Below are 18,040 nucleotides of genomic sequence, written 5' to 3'. Positions count from 1 at the left end.
CCAATTGTTTTATCAACTCTCAGATACTCTTAAGTCACTTCGTGCTTTTTGTTCAAGAGTGTATATGGCCAGACACCCATCGCTTTTCCCCAGATTACCATATTATCTCTTCCGAACATGGGAATTGTGGCTCTTCTCTCCGAAACAATTGCCGCTGACATAAACCGACCCGTGTCGGAAAACCTCGTCAAGTCGCTTGTGGACTTGTACAAGAGAATGGAGTCAAAAGAGCGTTTTGCGCTCGCTTCGAGTGCCTTGGGCTTTTCGCAAGAGCTGTCTAACAGAATCCACGTTTTGATCCAGGATAACTTCAAGGCTCTCGAGGCTGAGTTGGAGTCATCGCCTGCTGCAGATTCCCATATAGTTGCAACTTCAAGTGCCGCTCCTGAGACAACCACAAGTACAAGAAGCGAGTCGGAACGAAAACCAAAGCGACTCAAAGTAACAGTGGCATTTGACGAAGAGGACGACGATGTACTTCTAGCGCCAAAGAAAGAAAAGCCAGAGGTCAAGAAAATAGCATTCAAAAAGATCAAGAAAGAAGATGCCCGTCGTTTGAAGCAAGGTCCGCCTCGAGACATTCACAGCGATACTCAAACAGATATTCAAGCGGTAAGAATTAACGACATCCAGAAAGACACTACGTGGCCGAAAAAACGTACTCTTGCTGAACTAGCGCAGAAGGAAAGAGACGAAGACGAAGCAAGGCCCGATTTGTTTGATGAGTCCGAGTTTCGCCCAGAAGACATTGATGATGTGGAAAACGACAGAGAATGGTATACGCATGAAGATTCCAGCTACGCAGCAGTGTCTCAGTATACAGATCTCGAGACAGAAAAGCCTAAAAGACGTCCTAAAACTCACTATTCCTCTGCCAGAACAGGTGGAGCCTTTGACGAATCCACGGGAGAATACATTGACTTTGACCATGAGGACCTGTCTTCCAATACGTACATTTCTCTAAGTCCGCATTTTCTAATTCCCCCATTTCTTGTGGGTTCTGAAGATAGCTTACTTCTTCAAGTTGGGAATCGAACGTCCCGAAATCTAGGGCCCAGTGTGTCGCCGGTCTTAGATCCCGCGTCCGAGTTGGCAATTGCTGCCCGAACAGGCAGTTTTGTCGTGAAAGACAGAAAGGAGAAAAAGGAAAGAGCTCAACAGGCTCGGGACAGATCCACAGGTGGAAAGTCTGCTCTTTCCAGTATGCTAAAACCCTCCAATGAAGGAGAGAATTTGCTAGAAAAACCTGCCTCGAAATCACACGAGGAAGAAAGATATACATTTGAAGAGATCCAAAACCAAAGAAAAACGTTACCAGCATACGCTGTTCGAGAGGATTTGATGAGGATGATTGCCGAAAACCAAATCGTGGTGGTGATAGGTGAAACAGGTTCCGGTAAAACTACTCAACTTGCGCAGTTTTTGAGCGATGCTGGATACACTAAAAGCATAGATAAAGATGGCTCTCGTCTCATGGTTGGATGCACGCAGCCTAGACGTGTTGCTGCCATGTCGGTGGCTAAAAGAGTGTCCGAAGAAGTTGGATGTAAGTTGGGCGAAGACGTTGGTTATTCGATTCGTTTTGAAGACAAAACGTCATACACAAAAACACGAATCAAGTATTTGACTGAAGGTATATTGCTTCGTGAAATGCTCACAGACCCAAACTTGGATAGCTACTCTTGCATAATTATGGACGAGGCACATGAACGTTCTCTTAATACAGATATATTATTGGGGCTTTTTCGTCAGTTGCTCCGTCGCAGAAGAGACCTCAAACTTATTGTTACAAGTGCAACCATGAATGCTGACCGGTTCAGCATCTTTTTCGGCAATGCTCCGCAGTTTTTCATTCCGGGAAGAACCTTCCCTGTTGATGTTTTCTACTCTAAAACAGCAACGCCGGATTATGTGGAAACGGCAGTCAAGCAAGTCATGACCATTCATTTGGGGAACCAGAAAAGTGATGGCGATATCTTGGTGTTCATGACAGGTCAAGAAGACATTGAAGCTACATGCGAACTAATTAACGAAAAGCTTTCAATGTTGGAAAATCCTCCTCCTTTGGACGTTTATCCCATTTATTCATCGCTACCAGCTGATCTCCAAAAGAAGATTTTTAGCAAGCAAAACGCAGAACGTCGGAAAGTGGTGGTAGCCACCAACATTGCTGAAACTTCGCTCACTGTTGATGGAATCAAGTACGTTGTTGATTGTGGGCTTGTCAAGATGAAACTATTCAGCCCTAAATTGGGAATGGACACTTTACAAATGGTGCCTATATCCTTCGCTAACGCACAACAGAGAAGCGGAAGAGCAGGAAGAACAGCGGCTGGTGTAGCATACCGGCTCTATACTGAAAAAGCGGCCAGTCCCGAACAAATGCATGTTCAGCCAATTCCAGAGATTCAAAGGGCAAATCTCAGCTCAGTAATGCTCATGCTAAAATCTTTGAAAGTGGACAGCGTTATGAGCTTCCCCTTCTTGGATCCTCCTCCCCAAGATTTGCTAAGTTGTTCCTTGTATGATTTATGGGCCATGGGTGCGTTGGATAATAATGGACACTTGACTGATTTTGGAGCAAAACTCACATCCTTTCCCATGGAACCAACATTGGCTAAACTTATTTTGCTTTCTTGTCAGGAAGAGTTCCTGTGTTCTTCCGAGATAGTGACGATCGTGTCGATGCTTTCTGTGCCAAATGTCTTCTATCGGCCGAAAGAAAGAGCGGACGAAGCTGACGCCATGCGGGAAAAATTCTTGGTAGCAGAGCTGGACCATTTGACTCTACTCAATGTGTACAACCAGTGGGAACAGCGGGCCCGCATGCCCAACATGAATCTGCAAAAATTGGCCTCGTGGAGCACAAGGAACTTTGTCCACCACAAGTCTCTTTTACGTGCCCGAGATATCCGCAAGCAAATTTTGCTCATCATGGCAAAGAACAAGTATCCGGTTCTCAAAGCCAGAGACGATCGAGATGTCAGACGTTGTCTTTGTGCAGCATACTTCCAGCAGCTGGCAAAACTTTTGAGATCTCATGGGGGAGGAAGGGGTCAGGCAGAATATGCCAATCTTCGTCATCTCTACATGAAGATGTATTTGCATCCTACTTCCGCTTTGGCTGGTGGAACAGCTATCAGCCCGCAGTATGTTGTCTATGATGAGTTGGTACTCACTACAAAAGAGTATATGCAATGTGCCACAGCGGTTGAACCAGAGTGGCTTTTGAAGTATGGGTACATTTTTTACGGTGTCAGTCCGAGTGTTCAAAAACGCATTGAGAAGTCTGTCGACTTCAAAATCTGGGATAAAAAGGAGTTGGAGGAGTCCTTGAAGGTGCAGACTGAGACCAGTGAGAAAGCTGTTACTCGGCTGAAGCCCAGATCCTTCATGGCGAGACGAGGATTGTAGGTTGTTCTAATTAACCATCATTAATATGGTGGGAACGATGGAGTGACCGCTTGTTCATTCCTAAAATATGCATAGACATGAAGCCGAAAAGCAATTACTCATAGGGACCCAACTTTTTGCTAGATTTCGAAGCTTCACATAGTATATTCCCCTCTACAATGTACACTTTTAGCTCGGGTGTTTAATTCCATTGAGTAGCTACATTTGTCAATCGTCTATCAGTAAGGAGGTCCTAAATTATCTTCAAAGCATCCATGTGTGTGACACTAGTTAAACATGTTATATCACTGGTTAAGATATATAACTTTACAGAAGCAGATGAGCAAGCCTTAATAATGTCCGTATCCTCTAATATTAATTAGCGAGTATCTATATACATTGGATATACATCTATAAAATCTATCGGTTGAAGCACAATGCTCATCGATCTGGGCCATGGCAAACCCTATGTCCCACCATGCATTCACATGCTTCACAATTGCACGTTATCAATGAGTCTAGCCACTCCGCCTTCCTTCTTTGGGACCCTGACAGCAGTAGAGACGGTGGCGCCGACTTTTGGATCCACCTCCTCAAGGTCAGCCAAGGTTTCCGGATGCGAAATGGCAATGTACTCAACCTCCCAGTCTGATGGCATTTTCAGGTAGACACGACGGATCTCTTCCAAAATGAGATTCGAGCTCACCGGACCCTGTGACAGTTCCTTTTGCGTCTGGTAGGCGGCCTGTCCCGCACAAAGACCCTTGTAGATGATGGCACATTGGTCCTTTGTTTCTGGAGACAAGTACTCGTTGCGGGACAGCATGGCCAAGCCGTTTTCTTCTCTGAGAGTGGGCAAGACACTAACCTCGGTGTCGAACAACAAGTCCTTGACCATGTTCTTGATCACCACGCACTGCTGGGCGTCTTTCTGCCCAAAGTACACTTTAGTAGGCGAAACGACATTCAACAACTTGGCCACCACCGTAGCGACTCCACGGAAGAAAGCAGGTCTCTGTGCGCCTTCTAGCTGCTCCGAGCAGCCATGCACAGTCACAAAGGCCCCAACTTGTTTGTGCACGTCAAGCACAATGCCCGAGGGATACATTTCCAGAACTTTCGGCACAAACACCGCATCGACGCCCTTGCCCAGAAAAGACGTCTGCAAGGTCGCCAAGTCCCGTTCCAAGGTCCGCGGGTATGCGTCCAAGTCCTCGTGTGGGGCAAATTGGGACGGGTTGACGAAAATCGAAACCACGGTTCGATGCGTTTCTTTCAAGCTCTGGCCCACCAAATGGCAGTGGCCCTTGTGCAAGGCACCCATGGTTGGCACAAAACCGACCGTTTCCTGGCGCAAAAGACACTGGTGTCTCCATTGGCGGACCTGTTGAACAGTCCGGAAAATCTGTATCGGCGTCTTTGTCATATGAAGATGGTGGAGATGAAAAATCGCGAATACGAATACGAATTAGAGTAGACCCAGACGTTGGCGTGGGGAATTATACAACCGAAACAGCCGTTTTGCTCCATTTGCCACTACTAACACGCATGTATCTTTTCTTTTTGTTTTTTTGTTGTGTTGGGTGCTTGTGTTGGCATAACGAAGTCATCTCATCGAGTCGCATCTGACTCAGCGTCGGAGTTCCTCGGTTTCATTCAGGTTTGTTGTGAACGTATTGATATTCGGTGTTAATGGTCCAGATCCAGTCTAGAGCAGTTTTTATCTCTTATTGCGCTCATTTATGGGATTTTGTGTTCTTCTACTTCTATCACGTACTGTGGTCGATGCGCCATCTACATCCTATTCCTGTTCAGGTTGAATAAAACGTTTGGTCTTCACTCTTAGTATTCCTCTTTATTTCCTTTTCTGACCTCCTTCTGTTTTACCTTTCTTAATTTTCATCTTCTCTCATGTACGTACTTACTTCCTGCCCCACTTTCTCCACATAGATTAGCCTCGGTGCGATATTCCCATGCCTATATATTCCCCACAAAAGGTGTTTCGCACCCATTCCAATTCGCTTCGTCAGAAACATTCACCATGTCATATACGGTGGAGAAAAAAGTCACTGATGCCGAATTTCCTAGAGGTGTGGGCGCCACGCATCTCCCCAATGACCGCTTGAAGATAGTGTACAACAAGTACAAAGCTTCGCAAGCCATTTTTGCGCCTGTTCGCATCAATATGGTATTTGCCCATGGCACGGGCATGAACAAGAGCGTGTGGAAAACACATATCGAAAAGTTGTACGAGCTCAGCGAACAGGCCAAGGACTGGAAATTGGACTGTGTGCTTGCGTTGGACTGCGCAAACCATGGAGATTCGGCTTGTCTTAACCGGAAGTTCTTGGGTTGGTCTTTTGATTGGCGAGACGGCGCCAAGGACTTGATCAAAGTGGTGAAGAACGAAATCAACACGACGGGCGATTTTGTTCCTTCTGCTTACAACCGGAACATTGTCGTTGGCCATTCCTTGGGCGGGTTCCAAGCGGCTTTTGCTGGGTATTTGGAGTCCACTTTATTTGATTCCGTCATTACTGTTGAGCCTGTCTTGTACTTCAATCCGCAGTACACTGAGATCTTCCAGCACCGGATAAAGAAGATTACGTCTATTCTCAGAGACAAGTTCTCCTCTCGCGAGGACGCGGTCACTTGGTTCAAGAAGAAAAGCTTCTACAAAATAATGGACAAGCGGGTTTTGGACAGCTACGTCGACGACGAGGTGGCGTTGGAAAATGGGAACATAGTGTCGAAGTCCAGCACCGCAGCCCAATTGGCTACATACATGACGGCTATCACAGACGTTGGTTTTGGCCAAGATGCCTTGAAACACATGCGCATCCCTTTTCTCCACGTCATTGGCACGGAAGCTATGTGGAATCCACCCGATGCAGTGGAGTTCATTCGGGAGTCCGTTCCACCCCATCTTCTTGAGACTGCAGACTTGGAAGGCGATCACTTGGTACATGGGACTAATGTGGACGGTACCGTGAATCTCATTCTGGGCTTCATTGAGCGGCGGGCAAAGTTTGTGCGGGAAAACAGACTGAAGTTCCCGGAAGTGAAGTATGGGAACGACCGAGAGGCAATCTTCAAGCTGCAGTGGAAGCTCATGATGGACAATGATTTAGAGAAGGCAAACTTCTATGCTTCGCCGGCGAAAAGAGATGCCAAATTGTGATTTGTCCATCTCCATGCACAGGATTTAACATCGCTATCTCGCCGTTGAAATTAGCGTGATCTCTTTAGAGTGCTATTATTTATGTCCTTAAGTAAATCTAAACTAAAGCTCTGTTGTTTTGGCTGAGAATTGGATTAGCTTGTTTCTGAAGTTTTTTAATCTTACCGTAATTTCCAGTTTCTGAAGTAGAAATTAATTCGACCACTGCCATCATTAATTTACTGAGTTTCTACGGAGGCACATGCTTGTAATACTTACTCATGTATTCATTTATGACTCAAGTATCTGTTTGCTACTCAAGTATCTATTGGTGATATTTTTTCTGATATTTGATTTTGTCTTTCCTATCTCCTAGACCTCTCCCAAGATTTCCATATGTTTTTCCGTCCCCATTAAATATATATTCCCTTTGCCAATTATGAAACATCGTTATTGCAGATAGGCTATCATGGTGCAGTCTTTCACGTGCGATTGGGCACGCTGAAAAAAAGTTGAAACTCATCTCATCGCAAGCATCTTGTGATCACAAAATGGCCTCCAAAGAAATCATCTTGGCTCATATTGCCAATTTCGCAAAGTCGAACGATGACTTGAAAGACTTGTCCAAAGCTTTGGACAAATACGTCAAGAAAAACAACGTTGAGTTGCCTACTGTGGTGGGCGACTTGGAATCTTTGCTTGCTGAAAGCGATTCTGAAGGCGAAGAGGCTGAAGTCAGCAAGAGCTCGGAAACAGAGTCTATCAGTGAAGAGAAGTCTGAAAGCAGCTCGGATTCGGACTCTAGCTCTTCGTCTTCTAGCTCCGACTCTGAGTCATCGGACTCTTCGGACTCTTCGGACTCTTCGGACTCCGATTCCTCCTCTGATTCTGATTCTGATTCTGATTCTGATTCTGAATCTGAAGTGAAGCCATCCGAAAAGAAGGAAGAAGCTTCCAACTCCTCGTCTAGTTCCGACAGCTCTAGTTCCGACTCTTCTGACTCTTCTGATTCCGATTCTTCAGACTCTTCTGACTCTTCTGATTCCGATTCGTCTGACTCTTCTGATTCTTCTGATTCTGACTCTTCTGATTCTGACTCTTCTGATTCCGACTCTTCTGATTCTTCTGATTCCGATTCTTCTGACTCTTCTGATTCTGACTCCTCGGACTCTGACTCCTCAGACTCTGATTCCGACTCTGATTCCGATTCCTCTTCCAGCTCTTCCAGCTCTTCCAGCTCTTCTGACTCTTCTGACTCTTCGTCTTCCGACTCCGAATCTGAGTCCGAATCTGAACAGACCAAGAGACCTCAAGAAGCTGAATCTGAACAGCCAGCCAAGAAGCCAAAGGTTACCGGAATCAGTGCTTCTCCAGAGCCAGAATTGCAGCCAGGTCAAAGAAAGCACTTCTCCAGAATCGACCGCTCCAAAATTGCTTTTGAAGACCAAACTTTGATGGACAACACTTACAAAGGAGCTGCTGGAACTTGGGGTGAGATGGCCAACGACAAGTTGATGCAAGTGAGAGGAAAGGACTTCACCAAGAACAAGAACAAGATGAAGAGAGGTGCATACAAGGGTGGATCCATCACCATGGCCAGTGGTTCTTACAAATTCACCGATTAGTCGGCTGCATCTCTTTTTATTTCTGCATACATGTTTAATATAGGATACATTACAATGGTGTAGGATGCAATCGACATCGAGCGATTGTATCTCCAGGTAGAAAAAAGAAAGATATAAAGCAGATACGAGGGTTTTCTCTGTATCTGCAAAATAAAATTAAAAAAAAAAAAAAAAAAAAAAAAAAAAAAAGAGCTTCAAGCAGTATTTCTGGAACATTATCTCATGCAATCCTACAATCTTGTGCGGATCCCTCTGCTTTCTCGTAACATGTCCTTGCATAATCTTACTTTTGTCCTATTCTGACAGGTTTAGTTGAAATTTCCAGAAATGCAATTCCTTAATCGGTGTGCCCCGGGGGAAACTTGACATAGTAAAGACAATGGCTTAAGAAAGATAGCTTCGCAGACAGAATGACCGATATCGGTAAACGTTCGTATACACATGCTTTCCGATACTTGCCTGATTTATTGCCGGATTCTCAAGTTAAGGTAATATGCTCATGCAGACTTAATACGACGTGCTGGGGAATAAATTCGATCTCTGTATTGTTCTTATCCACTTGCGTTGTGCATGCGACTTTGAGAGCAAGAACGCTTATCTTAAAAGACAAAAAATTAACAGACAAAGCACCTATGGCCTCCAACACATGCTCTTTTTCCCTGATTCTGAATCTCGCTACCAGGCGCTTCTAGTTCGAAATCCGCAAGCCGAGGGCCATTTCGTATATGCTGTCACTACGACAAGGATTGTGTGCCGCCCCACATGTTCATCTCGTCTAGCTTTACGGAAAAACATTGTCTTTTTTGATAGTGTAGCCCAGGCCATGGAACTGGGATACCGTCCATGTAAAAGATGTCTGCCGGAGGTGGTTTCTGGGTGGAACAGGACCAGAAACTGTGTTTTGGGAGCATGTGCGATAATGGGCCAATGGGCGAAAACCAATCACAAGCTTGATGTGGACTTATTGGCACTGACTGTGGGGCTCTCCAAATGGCACTTTTGCCGTGTTTTCAAAATGTACACGGGCCACACGCCCCGAAGGTATTTTGTCTTGTGTGGCAAGGGCCAGGATCTTGGGGGTAACATACCATTGGTGCAAACGAAAAAGTACTTGCAGGCCGTTAAGGGCGGCCAAGAAGTGGACGATGTTACTATGCTCCTTCTGCTTTGGGAGGAAAGTCCAGGACTCGATTTAGGCTCCATGTTTGACTTTCCCATGGATCTCTTTGCGCTACATGACTAGTCGAAGAGAAAAAAAAAAGACCTTCTTTTACATTCTATGGTAGAAGACACTAATTCAATTCACTTTACGTCCCAGACCATCCGTCCTGGTGCCAGATTATGTATTAATGTAGTCATGTGCCTATAGATGGGAGTGCATGCGCACCCATAGATCAAAGGAATTTGGTGCTTTGTAATTGACTTGTGTGCCATGTCTAGAGTCAATTATGCTGAGCTCGAAAGAGGCAACTTTTCCGACGACTCTTCCGATTCCTTTGACGAGGAGAACTACTCTCGGAAAAACAAGGATGACGACTATGCCTATGGGGGCCCGAATCCGAAAAGGAAGAGAGCTGCTCCAAGACCGAAGGCAAAGGCGCAGAGCAGCGATATTCCAACGGCAGCAGCAAGCAAAAGAAAGGCAGACGAGGCCATCGATGTTATTAGTCAGAACTTAAGTGATGACGAGTTTGCGCAAGACCAACTCGTTGAAATCACTCCAGATATTCCTACTGATTATGTCCCGGATGCTGTTTCCAAAGTGTTCAACAGAATGGACTTTCTGTACTTGAAATTAAAACCAGACCACTTCTCACGGCCCATATGGATCTCTCCAGTCGATGGCAGAATTATCTTAGAGTCTTTTTCTCCCTTGGCCGAACAAGCACAGGATTTTTTGATCACCGTTGCTGAACCCAGATCTAGACCATCGCATATCCATGAATATGCCATCACACTGTATTCGTTATATGCGGCTGTTTCTGTTGGGTTGGAAACCGACGATATCATTGCGGTGTTGAATCGGCTCTCGAAAACTCCTGTTCCTGAGTCGTTTTTGAAAATCATCAGAGAGGCTACCATCAAGTTCGGTAAAGTGAAACTTGTGTTGAAACACAACAGATACTTTGTTGAGAGCTCCCAGGCGGACATTTTGCAAATGCTTTTGAAGGATCCTGTTATCGGCCCGTTGCGTTTGCCAGCTCATTCGGAACAGCAACAACATCTGGACTTGATTCTGTCGCTGGCTCCAACACAGGGCGATCTAGTCATACCGGGGGCCAATCCCGCTGCTGCAAATGCGTCAAAGGAAAACGTCGACGATATTTTTGCTTCTGTTGTTGGTAAGAAACCCACAGATGAAGATGACGATTTAGACACTGTCCACTCGTTCGAAATTGCAAGCGAGTCTGTTGAAATCGTCAAGAAACGGTGTGCCAATATAGAATATCCGGTCTTGGAAGAATATGATTTCCGGAATGATGATCGAAACGCCAATCTCGATATAGACTTGAAGCCATCAACGCAAATCCGGCCGTACCAAGAAAAATCCTTGTCTAAGATGTTCGGTAATGGCCGTGCAAGATCTGGTGTCATTGTTTTGCCCTGTGGTGCTGGTAAAACGTTGGTTGGAATTACTGCTGCTTGTACCATTAAAAAATCTGTGATTGTCCTTTGCACATCTTCTGTGTCTGTTATGCAATGGAGACAGCAGTTTTTGCAGTGGTGCACGATTCAACCTGAAAATGTGGCTGTTTTCACCTCGGAAAACAAGGAAATGTTCTCCAGTGAGGCTGGTTTGGTTGTTTCTACTTACTCCATGGTCGCCAATACTCGCAATCGTTCGCACGATTCCGAGAAAGTCATGGATTTTTTGACTGGGCGAGAGTGGGGTTTCATTATTTTGGATGAAGTGCATGTGGTTCCAGCAGCAATGTTCAGACGAGTGGTTAGTACGATCGCTGCCCATGCTAAGTTGGGACTTACTGCTACTTTGGTGCGTGAGGACGAGAAAATTTACGATTTGAACTTTTTAATTGGACCAAAGCTTTATGAAGCGAATTGGATGGAGCTAGCGCAAAAGGGCCATATTGCCAATGTTCAGTGTGCAGAAGTGTGGTGTCCGATGACAGCAGAATTTTATCAGGAGTACTTGAGAGAGTCGGCCAGAAAGAGAATGTTGTTGTATATCATGAACCCGACAAAGTTTCAGGCTTGTCAATTTTTAATTCACTATCATGAAAAACGAGGTGATAAGATCATCGTCTTTAGTGATAATGTGTACGCTCTACAAGAGTATGCGTTGAAGTTGGGAAAACCATTTATCTACGGTTCGACGCCTCAGCAAGAACGTATGACTATTTTGCAAAACTTCCAGCACAATGACCAGGTGAATACTATCTTTTTATCGAAAGTGGGTGACACATCGATCGATTTGCCGGAAGCTACATGTTTGATCCAGATATCTTCGCATTACGGTTCGAGAAGACAAGAAGCGCAGCGGTTGGGCCGGATCTTGCGGGCCAAAAGACGTAATGATGAAGGTTTCAATGCCTTTTTCTATTCGCTTGTGTCCAAGGACACCCAAGAAATGTACTACTCCACCAAGAGACAGGCATTTTTGGTGGATCAAGGTTACGCGTTTAAGGTTATTACACATTTGAGCGGCATGGAAAGTCTACCGGACTTGGCGTATTCGAGTGCCCGTGAGCGGAGGGAGTTGTTGCAACAAGTTTTGTTGAAAAACGAAGATGCTGCTGGTGTGGAAGTGGGAGATGACGAAGATACAAACTTTATGCCTAAGGACAGGAGACATGAGATGAGCAGCGCATCCAGAACCGCTGGGTCATTGGCAGGCTTAGCTGGAGGTGAAGATATGGCATACGTGGAATACAGCAAGAACAAGAACAAGGAATTGCGTGAACAGCATCATCATCCATTGATTCAAAAAATGTACTACAAGAAAAAGAAGTAAGTTTAGAGGTGGTGATGAAGATTCTACGAAGTTATAATATATATAGGCAATACAGTGGTACCACGGGAGTGAGAATTCATGTGTATTCTGTTTATGGTTTTTGTGATACGTAAATACTGAAGTATCGTGAAGTTCGTTTTTTTATCATCTTATCCAATTGATAAGATACTTCATCTACTTCGAAGTATCGAGCCATATGGCCATTCAAATAGCACATAACTGAACTTTATGTCTTGATCTATATCCACCCATGGGGTATGCAACTAGCCAAGTTCTACAGCTGCCATACTTTCATAATGCAGGTTCTATACAACGCAAGAATATGAATATAAGGTCATGTTCAAGCACCATCTTCAATCATAAGAGGCCCCCACGAAACCGCCAAATTCGTCATCGTCAAAATCTGGGGCTGGCGACTTTTCCGCCTCTTCCTGTGGGAGCCGAAGGTTGTCCATGATCTTCTGCTGCAATTCCGAGAGATGCTGGTCGTACAGAAAGGTGTTCTGGTAGCTGCGGAAACGTTTGCGGTAGATCCCCAAGGCCTCGGAAAAGGACACGGCTGCATACAGATCGTCGAATTTCAACCCTAGAGCCACCTGGAGAACCAATCCCTTGTCGTTTGACTTGCTATCCAAAGGATGGTAGCCTGTTCCCGGTAGCTGGGTGATGATTTTGTAGTATTTGGAAGACTCGTCTGACATGCGGATGGTATCTTCGCCGTCGTTAGCAATGCGATATTGGCTATCCAACTCGGACATGGGATTGTACCAGACCTCGGCCCACGGCACATCCTCCAGCCCCAGCTTTGGCTTGTTGAAAAGCTCTAATTTGAGCCTTAGCCCTTCAAAAACCGCGGCGGACGCCGGGGTTTCCGTCGATTCCTGTTCTATGAGCCGGATGTTTCCCTTCCACACCACATTGGACGAATCCGGGTTCCACTTTGATAGCGACACCGTTCCGGGCGGGATCTTGAATGCGCTGACGCCTTGAGCTTCGAAAAGCGTGTTATTAAGCACGGACATGAGAGGCGCCGGGTTCAGCGATGCACAAAATTCGTCCACAAATCCACGCCTATCTTTGTTGCATGCAAAAGAGAAGGGAAAAAGTAGGAAAAGTACTTGTCTCACAAAAAAAAGACGTTAGTTGAGTAGAATGTGTCTCCGCATTATGGGCCCGCTTCCACAGAACCAGGAGATTGTGTGCTTGGCACGACCGGAGTCTTGGGCCATATACATTTTTGAGAAAGCATTTTTTCGGTTTCTGAAATTCTCAACCGCTTCCACCACCACACCTCAAATCCAGTTTACGTTACGATGTTGAAGAGCATAGTTGGTCTTGGTAGCCGGACGGCGCCTGTGCGTTTTTTCGGCGTGTCGCTGCGTGCGTTCAACGACTTTGACGTGCTCAAAAACTCCGACAAGACCCCTCCAAAAAGAAACGCCAGCACTGTTTTTGACATTGACGAGTTGATTGCAAACTCGCCTGACCTCCAGGACTCGGGCGCCCAGCGGAAAAGATACGACGAGTACTCCTTCGGCAGCAGTGCCAAGGACCCAAGAGAAGTGGCCAAAGCTATAAATATCACTGGTCCTTCGAGCGGGCGTAGCGTGGATGTGAAGTTCAACAATGTGGCGTTTGCTATTGGTAACGTTTATTCCATTCTCAAGGCCAATAACGTGAGAGGCCAGTGGCAGGTGCAGAAAAGATATATGCGTCCAGCCAAGTACAGAAAGGAGAAACACAGAAGATGGTGGAGAAAGCAGTTCGCCAAGGGCTTTTCCGATTTGATGGCGCAGGTCACAGACGCTAAAAGAAGAGGTTACTAGTGCTGCTGGACGTTAATCTTGTATATACAATACACCGGTGAGATGATGGGATGTAGTGTGGGTAAAGCGATCAATGACGTTTCTCAATAGTCGATTCTCTTTACAGTCCAGCGAGCTGTAGCAATAAACTATTCCATAAGACAGTTTCTGCGGCGTTTATTAAGATGACATGACCTCAGTGAATTTTGCGAAGCAACTAATTGGAATTTATGTTTGCTTCACTTTGACACCAGCGAGCAGAACAATGAAAGAATGACATGGATTCTTGAATGTTGGTTTTGAAGCACGAAGAGCTGAAAAGAAAGCGTAAATTCTCTTGCAAGCTCTGAACCTTTGGAAAGTTATCGATGCCCAATAGGACTCATCGCAAGGAAACACAGTTTAGTCTTAATTCATTTCTGGTTCAATGAATTACGCTCAAATTGAAGAAGATACTTGATTTATAGAAAAACAAGAGGCAGACCACTGCTTACGATTAGATATGGTGCTTCACTTTGCTTCGACCTGCTTTACTGCATTATTCGGTTAATGCGGTTACAGAAGGTATGCATTAATTACTTTCTAAGTTCTTCTGACGTTACAAGCTTAGCACACAACTTTATCATGCCTTGTTTATTAGTATTTCATCTATTCTTCGTCTACATGCAGTTATTCTCCCTCTCTCCATTAGCTCTTAGGTTTCGTTCCGTTTTTCTTCACCTGCTTCTTATCCTTTTTAGGGTCGGGCTTTCCAAACACTTTTTGCAATCTTGGCTCCAAGTATATTGTGTTGCTGCCCACGACGATCTCCTTCGCATCCAAAGCCTTGATCTGGTCTGCCTTGTTCCGGAAATCGCATAACGCTGTCTTGTTGCTCTTCCTGAAGTACTTGATATCTCCAAATTGCTTGATCAATGCGTTTTTCAACTCCTCTTCTTCCACGTCGATGTTGCGAATGTAGATCGGATACCATTCCTCCCTTTTAAATTTGACTGGCTGTGCAGCCGGTGGAGAAGGTTTCTTCACTACAGGTGAAGGTGCTGGCGCAGACTTAGCAGCGATCGGAGATGCAACGGTTGCGCTTTTTGTGGAAACTTTAGGCTCGATAGCTGCAAGAGTGGCCCAAGTTTGCTTTGGAGCATTAGCACTTTCAAGGGTGGCGGGTTTCTCGCTTGGAGTTTGTGATCCCGAAACAGGAGTCTCTGGAAGAGACTTTTTGGCTTCACTATCCTTAGCTGAGGTTTCTGGTTGCGCTTTGGCGTCGGTTTTTGGGCCCTTGGACTCCTTTGCATCTTGGGGCTCTTTTTGTTCCTTGGTCTCCTTCTGTTCCTTCACATCCTTTGGCTCTTTAGCCTCCTTCACTTCCCTTGGCTCCGCATCCTTCTGCTCCTTTGTTTCAGTTTTCTCTTCCGCCTTTTGTTCCTTCTCCACCTCAGTCTCCTCTGCGACCTTAACTTCCTTCTTTTTCTCGCCAGCATCTATTTGGCCGTTGCTTGTTGGCACATATACCTCGGAGTAGTCCACAAAGCGCAAAACGTCGTTGCACACGTCGTAAACTGTCCTCTCTTTTGCCTTCAACACAAAAGTCTGGACAAACTGCCAAAGCATCGAGTCTCCTTTTTTCCAGCAGCCAGACACCACGATCAAAATCCGGTCACTACCGGACCACTGGAAATCTGCTCTATCGACCACAATCTTGTTTTTTTCAGCGCCCTCGGTCTGTTGGGCAAAATGGGCTTTGATGGCCTCCACACCCGAGGCCAGATGCACTTTTTTCCCGCTTTCGGATGGAAAGTCGTCATGAAGAAACGACGCTTCTGCATCGTAAAAGGCGAAAAGCTTACTGGTTTTGCTGGTGTATGTGCTGTAATATTTCTGGATGAACAACCATCCAATCGAGTCGATGGACAAGTCTTTTGGCTCATCGGCCGAAACCGCCGGAGCGGAGTTTGTACGAGTATTTCCCGAAACGGCAGCCTGGACACCTTGGGTTCCGTTTTCTTTGGCGTCGTTTTTCTCGTGGGACATGGCACTTTTCTCCTCTAGTGAGATTTCCATTCAAGAAGCGCCCGTGGTTTTTTCCGGCACATACACCGCGTGACTACAAACATGCAACCACATACTCAGGCACAAATCAGGTACAGTGGCTAGACTTACCCAAAGGGGTGTAAGACAACGCAGATGAATCGAGCCTAATCTAAACTAAACGAGCTGTATCTAGACTAATCGAGATTAATTGAGGCGGATCCGGACGGTTCGGGCAAATCAGTGTAGATCATACTGCGAAATAATGTAGAGAATATCATTAAGATTGAGAGGGGAAAATTTGTGAGTAGTGCCACAAAATTCGACACGGATAAATTCTTAGGAACAGACCTGGAAGTACGAAGACATCGAAGTCATAAAAGAATCGAATACGAAACCAGAATTTGAAAAGAAGATCATAGAAGATCATACGAAGTTCACGTACATACGAAGTCATGGGACAGGTGTTGAAGGTTTATGAGTATAATCATGCATATCGGGTTTCAGCAGAATGATCTATTCTTCCTCTTTTTTTTTTTTTTTTTGTTTGATTGTAGCTTCGCCATATACTTTGGCTCTGCTTCAATATTGATTGGGCATTCTTCATTCATTGAAGTAAAAATACCGTTCATTGTCTTGGTTCACGATGAACATTAGTGGATAAATCTCCTCAGATCGGAAATTCAAAGGACCTAAGATCAACATATGACTAACACCGTGCCCATCCTCAACGATGAAATCTGCAACTCCAAGGTACGTCTTCTGCAATAAAGTGGACAGAGTTAATCAAATCGCATAAGCACATTGGAGAAGAAATTTATCTTGAAAGTTACTGGCTTGAATTTGAGGTCTTAATGGTTTGTTATAATTTCCTGATGATTCAAAAAACCAGCGGGTGGAGAAGATGGTATACCCAAAGCTGTTGCTACATTAAATGGAATAGGGAATAGATCTGAATAATAAATTAAAAATTTATAAAATTACCTTTATCAAAAAAAAATTATTTTTCTTTTTGCCATGCTTTAGTCCACAACAGAGCTTTCTTTGTCTGAGCTATAGTTGTTTGGGGAAAGTCAATCATGTCTGTGAATATGCCAATTCATTGGGTCATTCTCTCGATGAAAATCCTTACATGGGCCGCCAAAGTAGGCTAGCAAGTATTTAGCGACGTTTATTTCTCCTACACAATCCTGTATTATCACGGTCGCCTCAATGGCCAAGCACCGCTAGTTGCTCTCCTTCAACAACTCCTCCAAGATCTTGTTTTCCAACTCCGCACGGTTGCTCACGCCGTTGTAAGACTTGACGCCCATTCTTCTCAAAACCTCAATGGTGGTGGATCTGGCGAAACCCATGTTCTCAAACTGGCTCACAATCTCATCGTCAATGCCGTACAAGGCCGAGTCGCGGGGTTGCGAGCTGGCCTCGCTGTCGTCAGTAGCGTACACCTTGGTCCAGTATGCAGCAGTGTCGTCAAAGGACTTCTTGTTGCTGATGTAGTGTTTGGCCACCTCGGCATCTTGAGGATCGTTGGGCTCTGGCGATTGTAGCAAAGACTGCAACGAAATCAACGACGACTTCAAAGTCAAGATGGGCGTCCACGCGTCCTTCAAAATGTCCAAGCAAATGGCTCCAGTGACGGACGAAATGTTGGGGTGGTAGATTTTGGTGGTGAACTTCATCACCGGTGGCTTAAATGGATACTCGTTTGGAATATTAATGTCCACCTTGAAAAGACCGCCCTCGTATGGTGTACCTGGAGGGCCTTTGAAGTATCCAGTCAAATGGGTCAAGTCCGATTCATTCACCAATTCAAGGGAAACTCCCGACTTGGAATCCTGGCGACATTCTTCAAGTTCTTTGGCAATTCTCTTGACTCTGGACATGGCTGTTCTCTTTCTTTGATGGTTTTCTTCTCGGCTATTTTTTTTTTCTTTTTGTATCGCTAAGATATCTGGCTGTTCAATTCGGCTTGACTTGGTTTGGTTACTCGATCTGGCACTCGGACATTTTTTTCGAGCGTCGTGCAGTTTCCGATAAGGCTCGCACATTTCGGCGA

The 18,040-nt window shown here is 45.2% G+C and overlaps 10 protein-coding genes across 10 annotated transcripts; 6 read left to right on the top strand and 4 right to left on the bottom strand. All coding sequences in view use genetic code 12, as the record gives it.

The window, feature by feature from the left end:
• Nucleotides 1-117: 117 nt before the first annotated feature.
• Nucleotides 118-3,414, top strand: FOB63_004049 (DEAH-box RNA helicase; the record flags this gene model as incomplete). Its single annotated transcript, XM_002615136.1, has 1 exon — nt 118-3,414. The coding sequence occupies one exon, from the start codon at nt 118-120 to the stop codon at nt 3,412-3,414; it is 3,297 nt and encodes a 1,098-aa protein (XP_002615182.1).
• Nucleotides 3,415-3,886: 472 nt separating this feature from the next.
• PAN6 (pantoate--beta-alanine ligase) lies at nt 3,887-4,819 on the bottom strand (the record flags this gene model as incomplete). The annotated part of the gene is made up of 1 exon (XM_002615137.2): nt 3,887-4,819. One exon carries the CDS (start codon nt 4,817-4,819, stop codon nt 3,887-3,889), a length of 933 nt encoding a protein of 310 aa, XP_002615183.1.
• A 615-nt stretch (nt 4,820-5,434) lies between these two features.
• On the top strand, nt 5,435-6,574 carry FOB63_004047 (triglyceride lipase; the record flags this gene model as incomplete). The annotated part of the gene is made up of 1 exon (XM_002615138.2): nt 5,435-6,574. One exon carries the CDS (start codon nt 5,435-5,437, stop codon nt 6,572-6,574), a length of 1,140 nt encoding a protein of 379 aa, XP_002615184.2.
• A 530-nt stretch (nt 6,575-7,104) lies between these two features.
• On the top strand, nt 7,105-8,178 carry SRP40 (Srp40p; the record flags this gene model as incomplete). Its single annotated transcript, XM_002615139.2, has 1 exon — nt 7,105-8,178. One exon carries the CDS (start codon nt 7,105-7,107, stop codon nt 8,176-8,178), a length of 1,074 nt encoding a protein of 357 aa, XP_002615185.2.
• A 646-nt stretch (nt 8,179-8,824) lies between these two features.
• Nucleotides 8,825-9,421, top strand: FOB63_004045 (uncharacterized protein; the record flags this gene model as incomplete). Its single annotated transcript, XM_002615140.2, has 1 exon — nt 8,825-9,421. One exon carries the CDS (start codon nt 8,825-8,827, stop codon nt 9,419-9,421), a length of 597 nt encoding a protein of 198 aa, XP_002615186.2.
• Nucleotides 9,422-9,610: 189 nt separating this feature from the next.
• Nucleotides 9,611-12,151, top strand: FOB63_004044 (TFIIH/NER complex ATPase/helicase subunit; the record flags this gene model as incomplete). The annotated part of the gene is made up of 1 exon (XM_002615141.2): nt 9,611-12,151. One exon carries the CDS (start codon nt 9,611-9,613, stop codon nt 12,149-12,151), a length of 2,541 nt encoding a protein of 846 aa, XP_002615187.2.
• Nucleotides 12,152-12,504: 353 nt separating this feature from the next.
• Nucleotides 12,505-13,173, bottom strand: FOB63_004043 (uncharacterized protein; the record flags this gene model as incomplete). Its single annotated transcript, XM_002615142.2, has 1 exon — nt 12,505-13,173. One exon carries the CDS (start codon nt 13,171-13,173, stop codon nt 12,505-12,507), a length of 669 nt encoding a protein of 222 aa, XP_002615188.2.
• Nucleotides 13,174-13,464: 291 nt separating this feature from the next.
• Nucleotides 13,465-13,977, top strand: FOB63_004042 (mitochondrial 37S ribosomal protein bS21m; the record flags this gene model as incomplete). The annotated part of the gene is made up of 1 exon (XM_002615143.2): nt 13,465-13,977. One exon carries the CDS (start codon nt 13,465-13,467, stop codon nt 13,975-13,977), a length of 513 nt encoding a protein of 170 aa, XP_002615189.1.
• A 666-nt stretch (nt 13,978-14,643) lies between these two features.
• FOB63_004041 (uncharacterized protein) lies at nt 14,644-16,014 on the bottom strand (the record flags this gene model as incomplete). Its single annotated transcript, XM_002615144.2, has 1 exon — nt 14,644-16,014. One exon carries the CDS (start codon nt 16,012-16,014, stop codon nt 14,644-14,646), a length of 1,371 nt encoding a protein of 456 aa, XP_002615190.2.
• A 1,193-nt stretch (nt 16,015-17,207) lies between these two features.
• On the bottom strand, nt 17,208-17,867 carry UBC1 (E2 ubiquitin-conjugating protein; the record flags this gene model as incomplete). Its single annotated transcript, XM_002615145.2, has 1 exon — nt 17,208-17,867. One exon carries the CDS (start codon nt 17,865-17,867, stop codon nt 17,208-17,210), a length of 660 nt encoding a protein of 219 aa, XP_002615191.1.
• Between the last annotated feature and the right edge of the window lie 173 nt (nt 17,868-18,040).

This window comes from Clavispora lusitaniae, assembly GCF_014636115.1.
Source record: "Clavispora lusitaniae strain FDAARGOS_655 chromosome Unknown tig00000187_pilon, whole genome shotgun sequence".
NCBI lineage: Eukaryota > Fungi > Ascomycota > Pichiomycetes > Serinales > Metschnikowiaceae > Clavispora > Clavispora lusitaniae.
The sequence above is the reverse complement of the archived record's forward strand: the minus strand, read 5'-3'. Positions and strand labels throughout refer to the sequence as shown.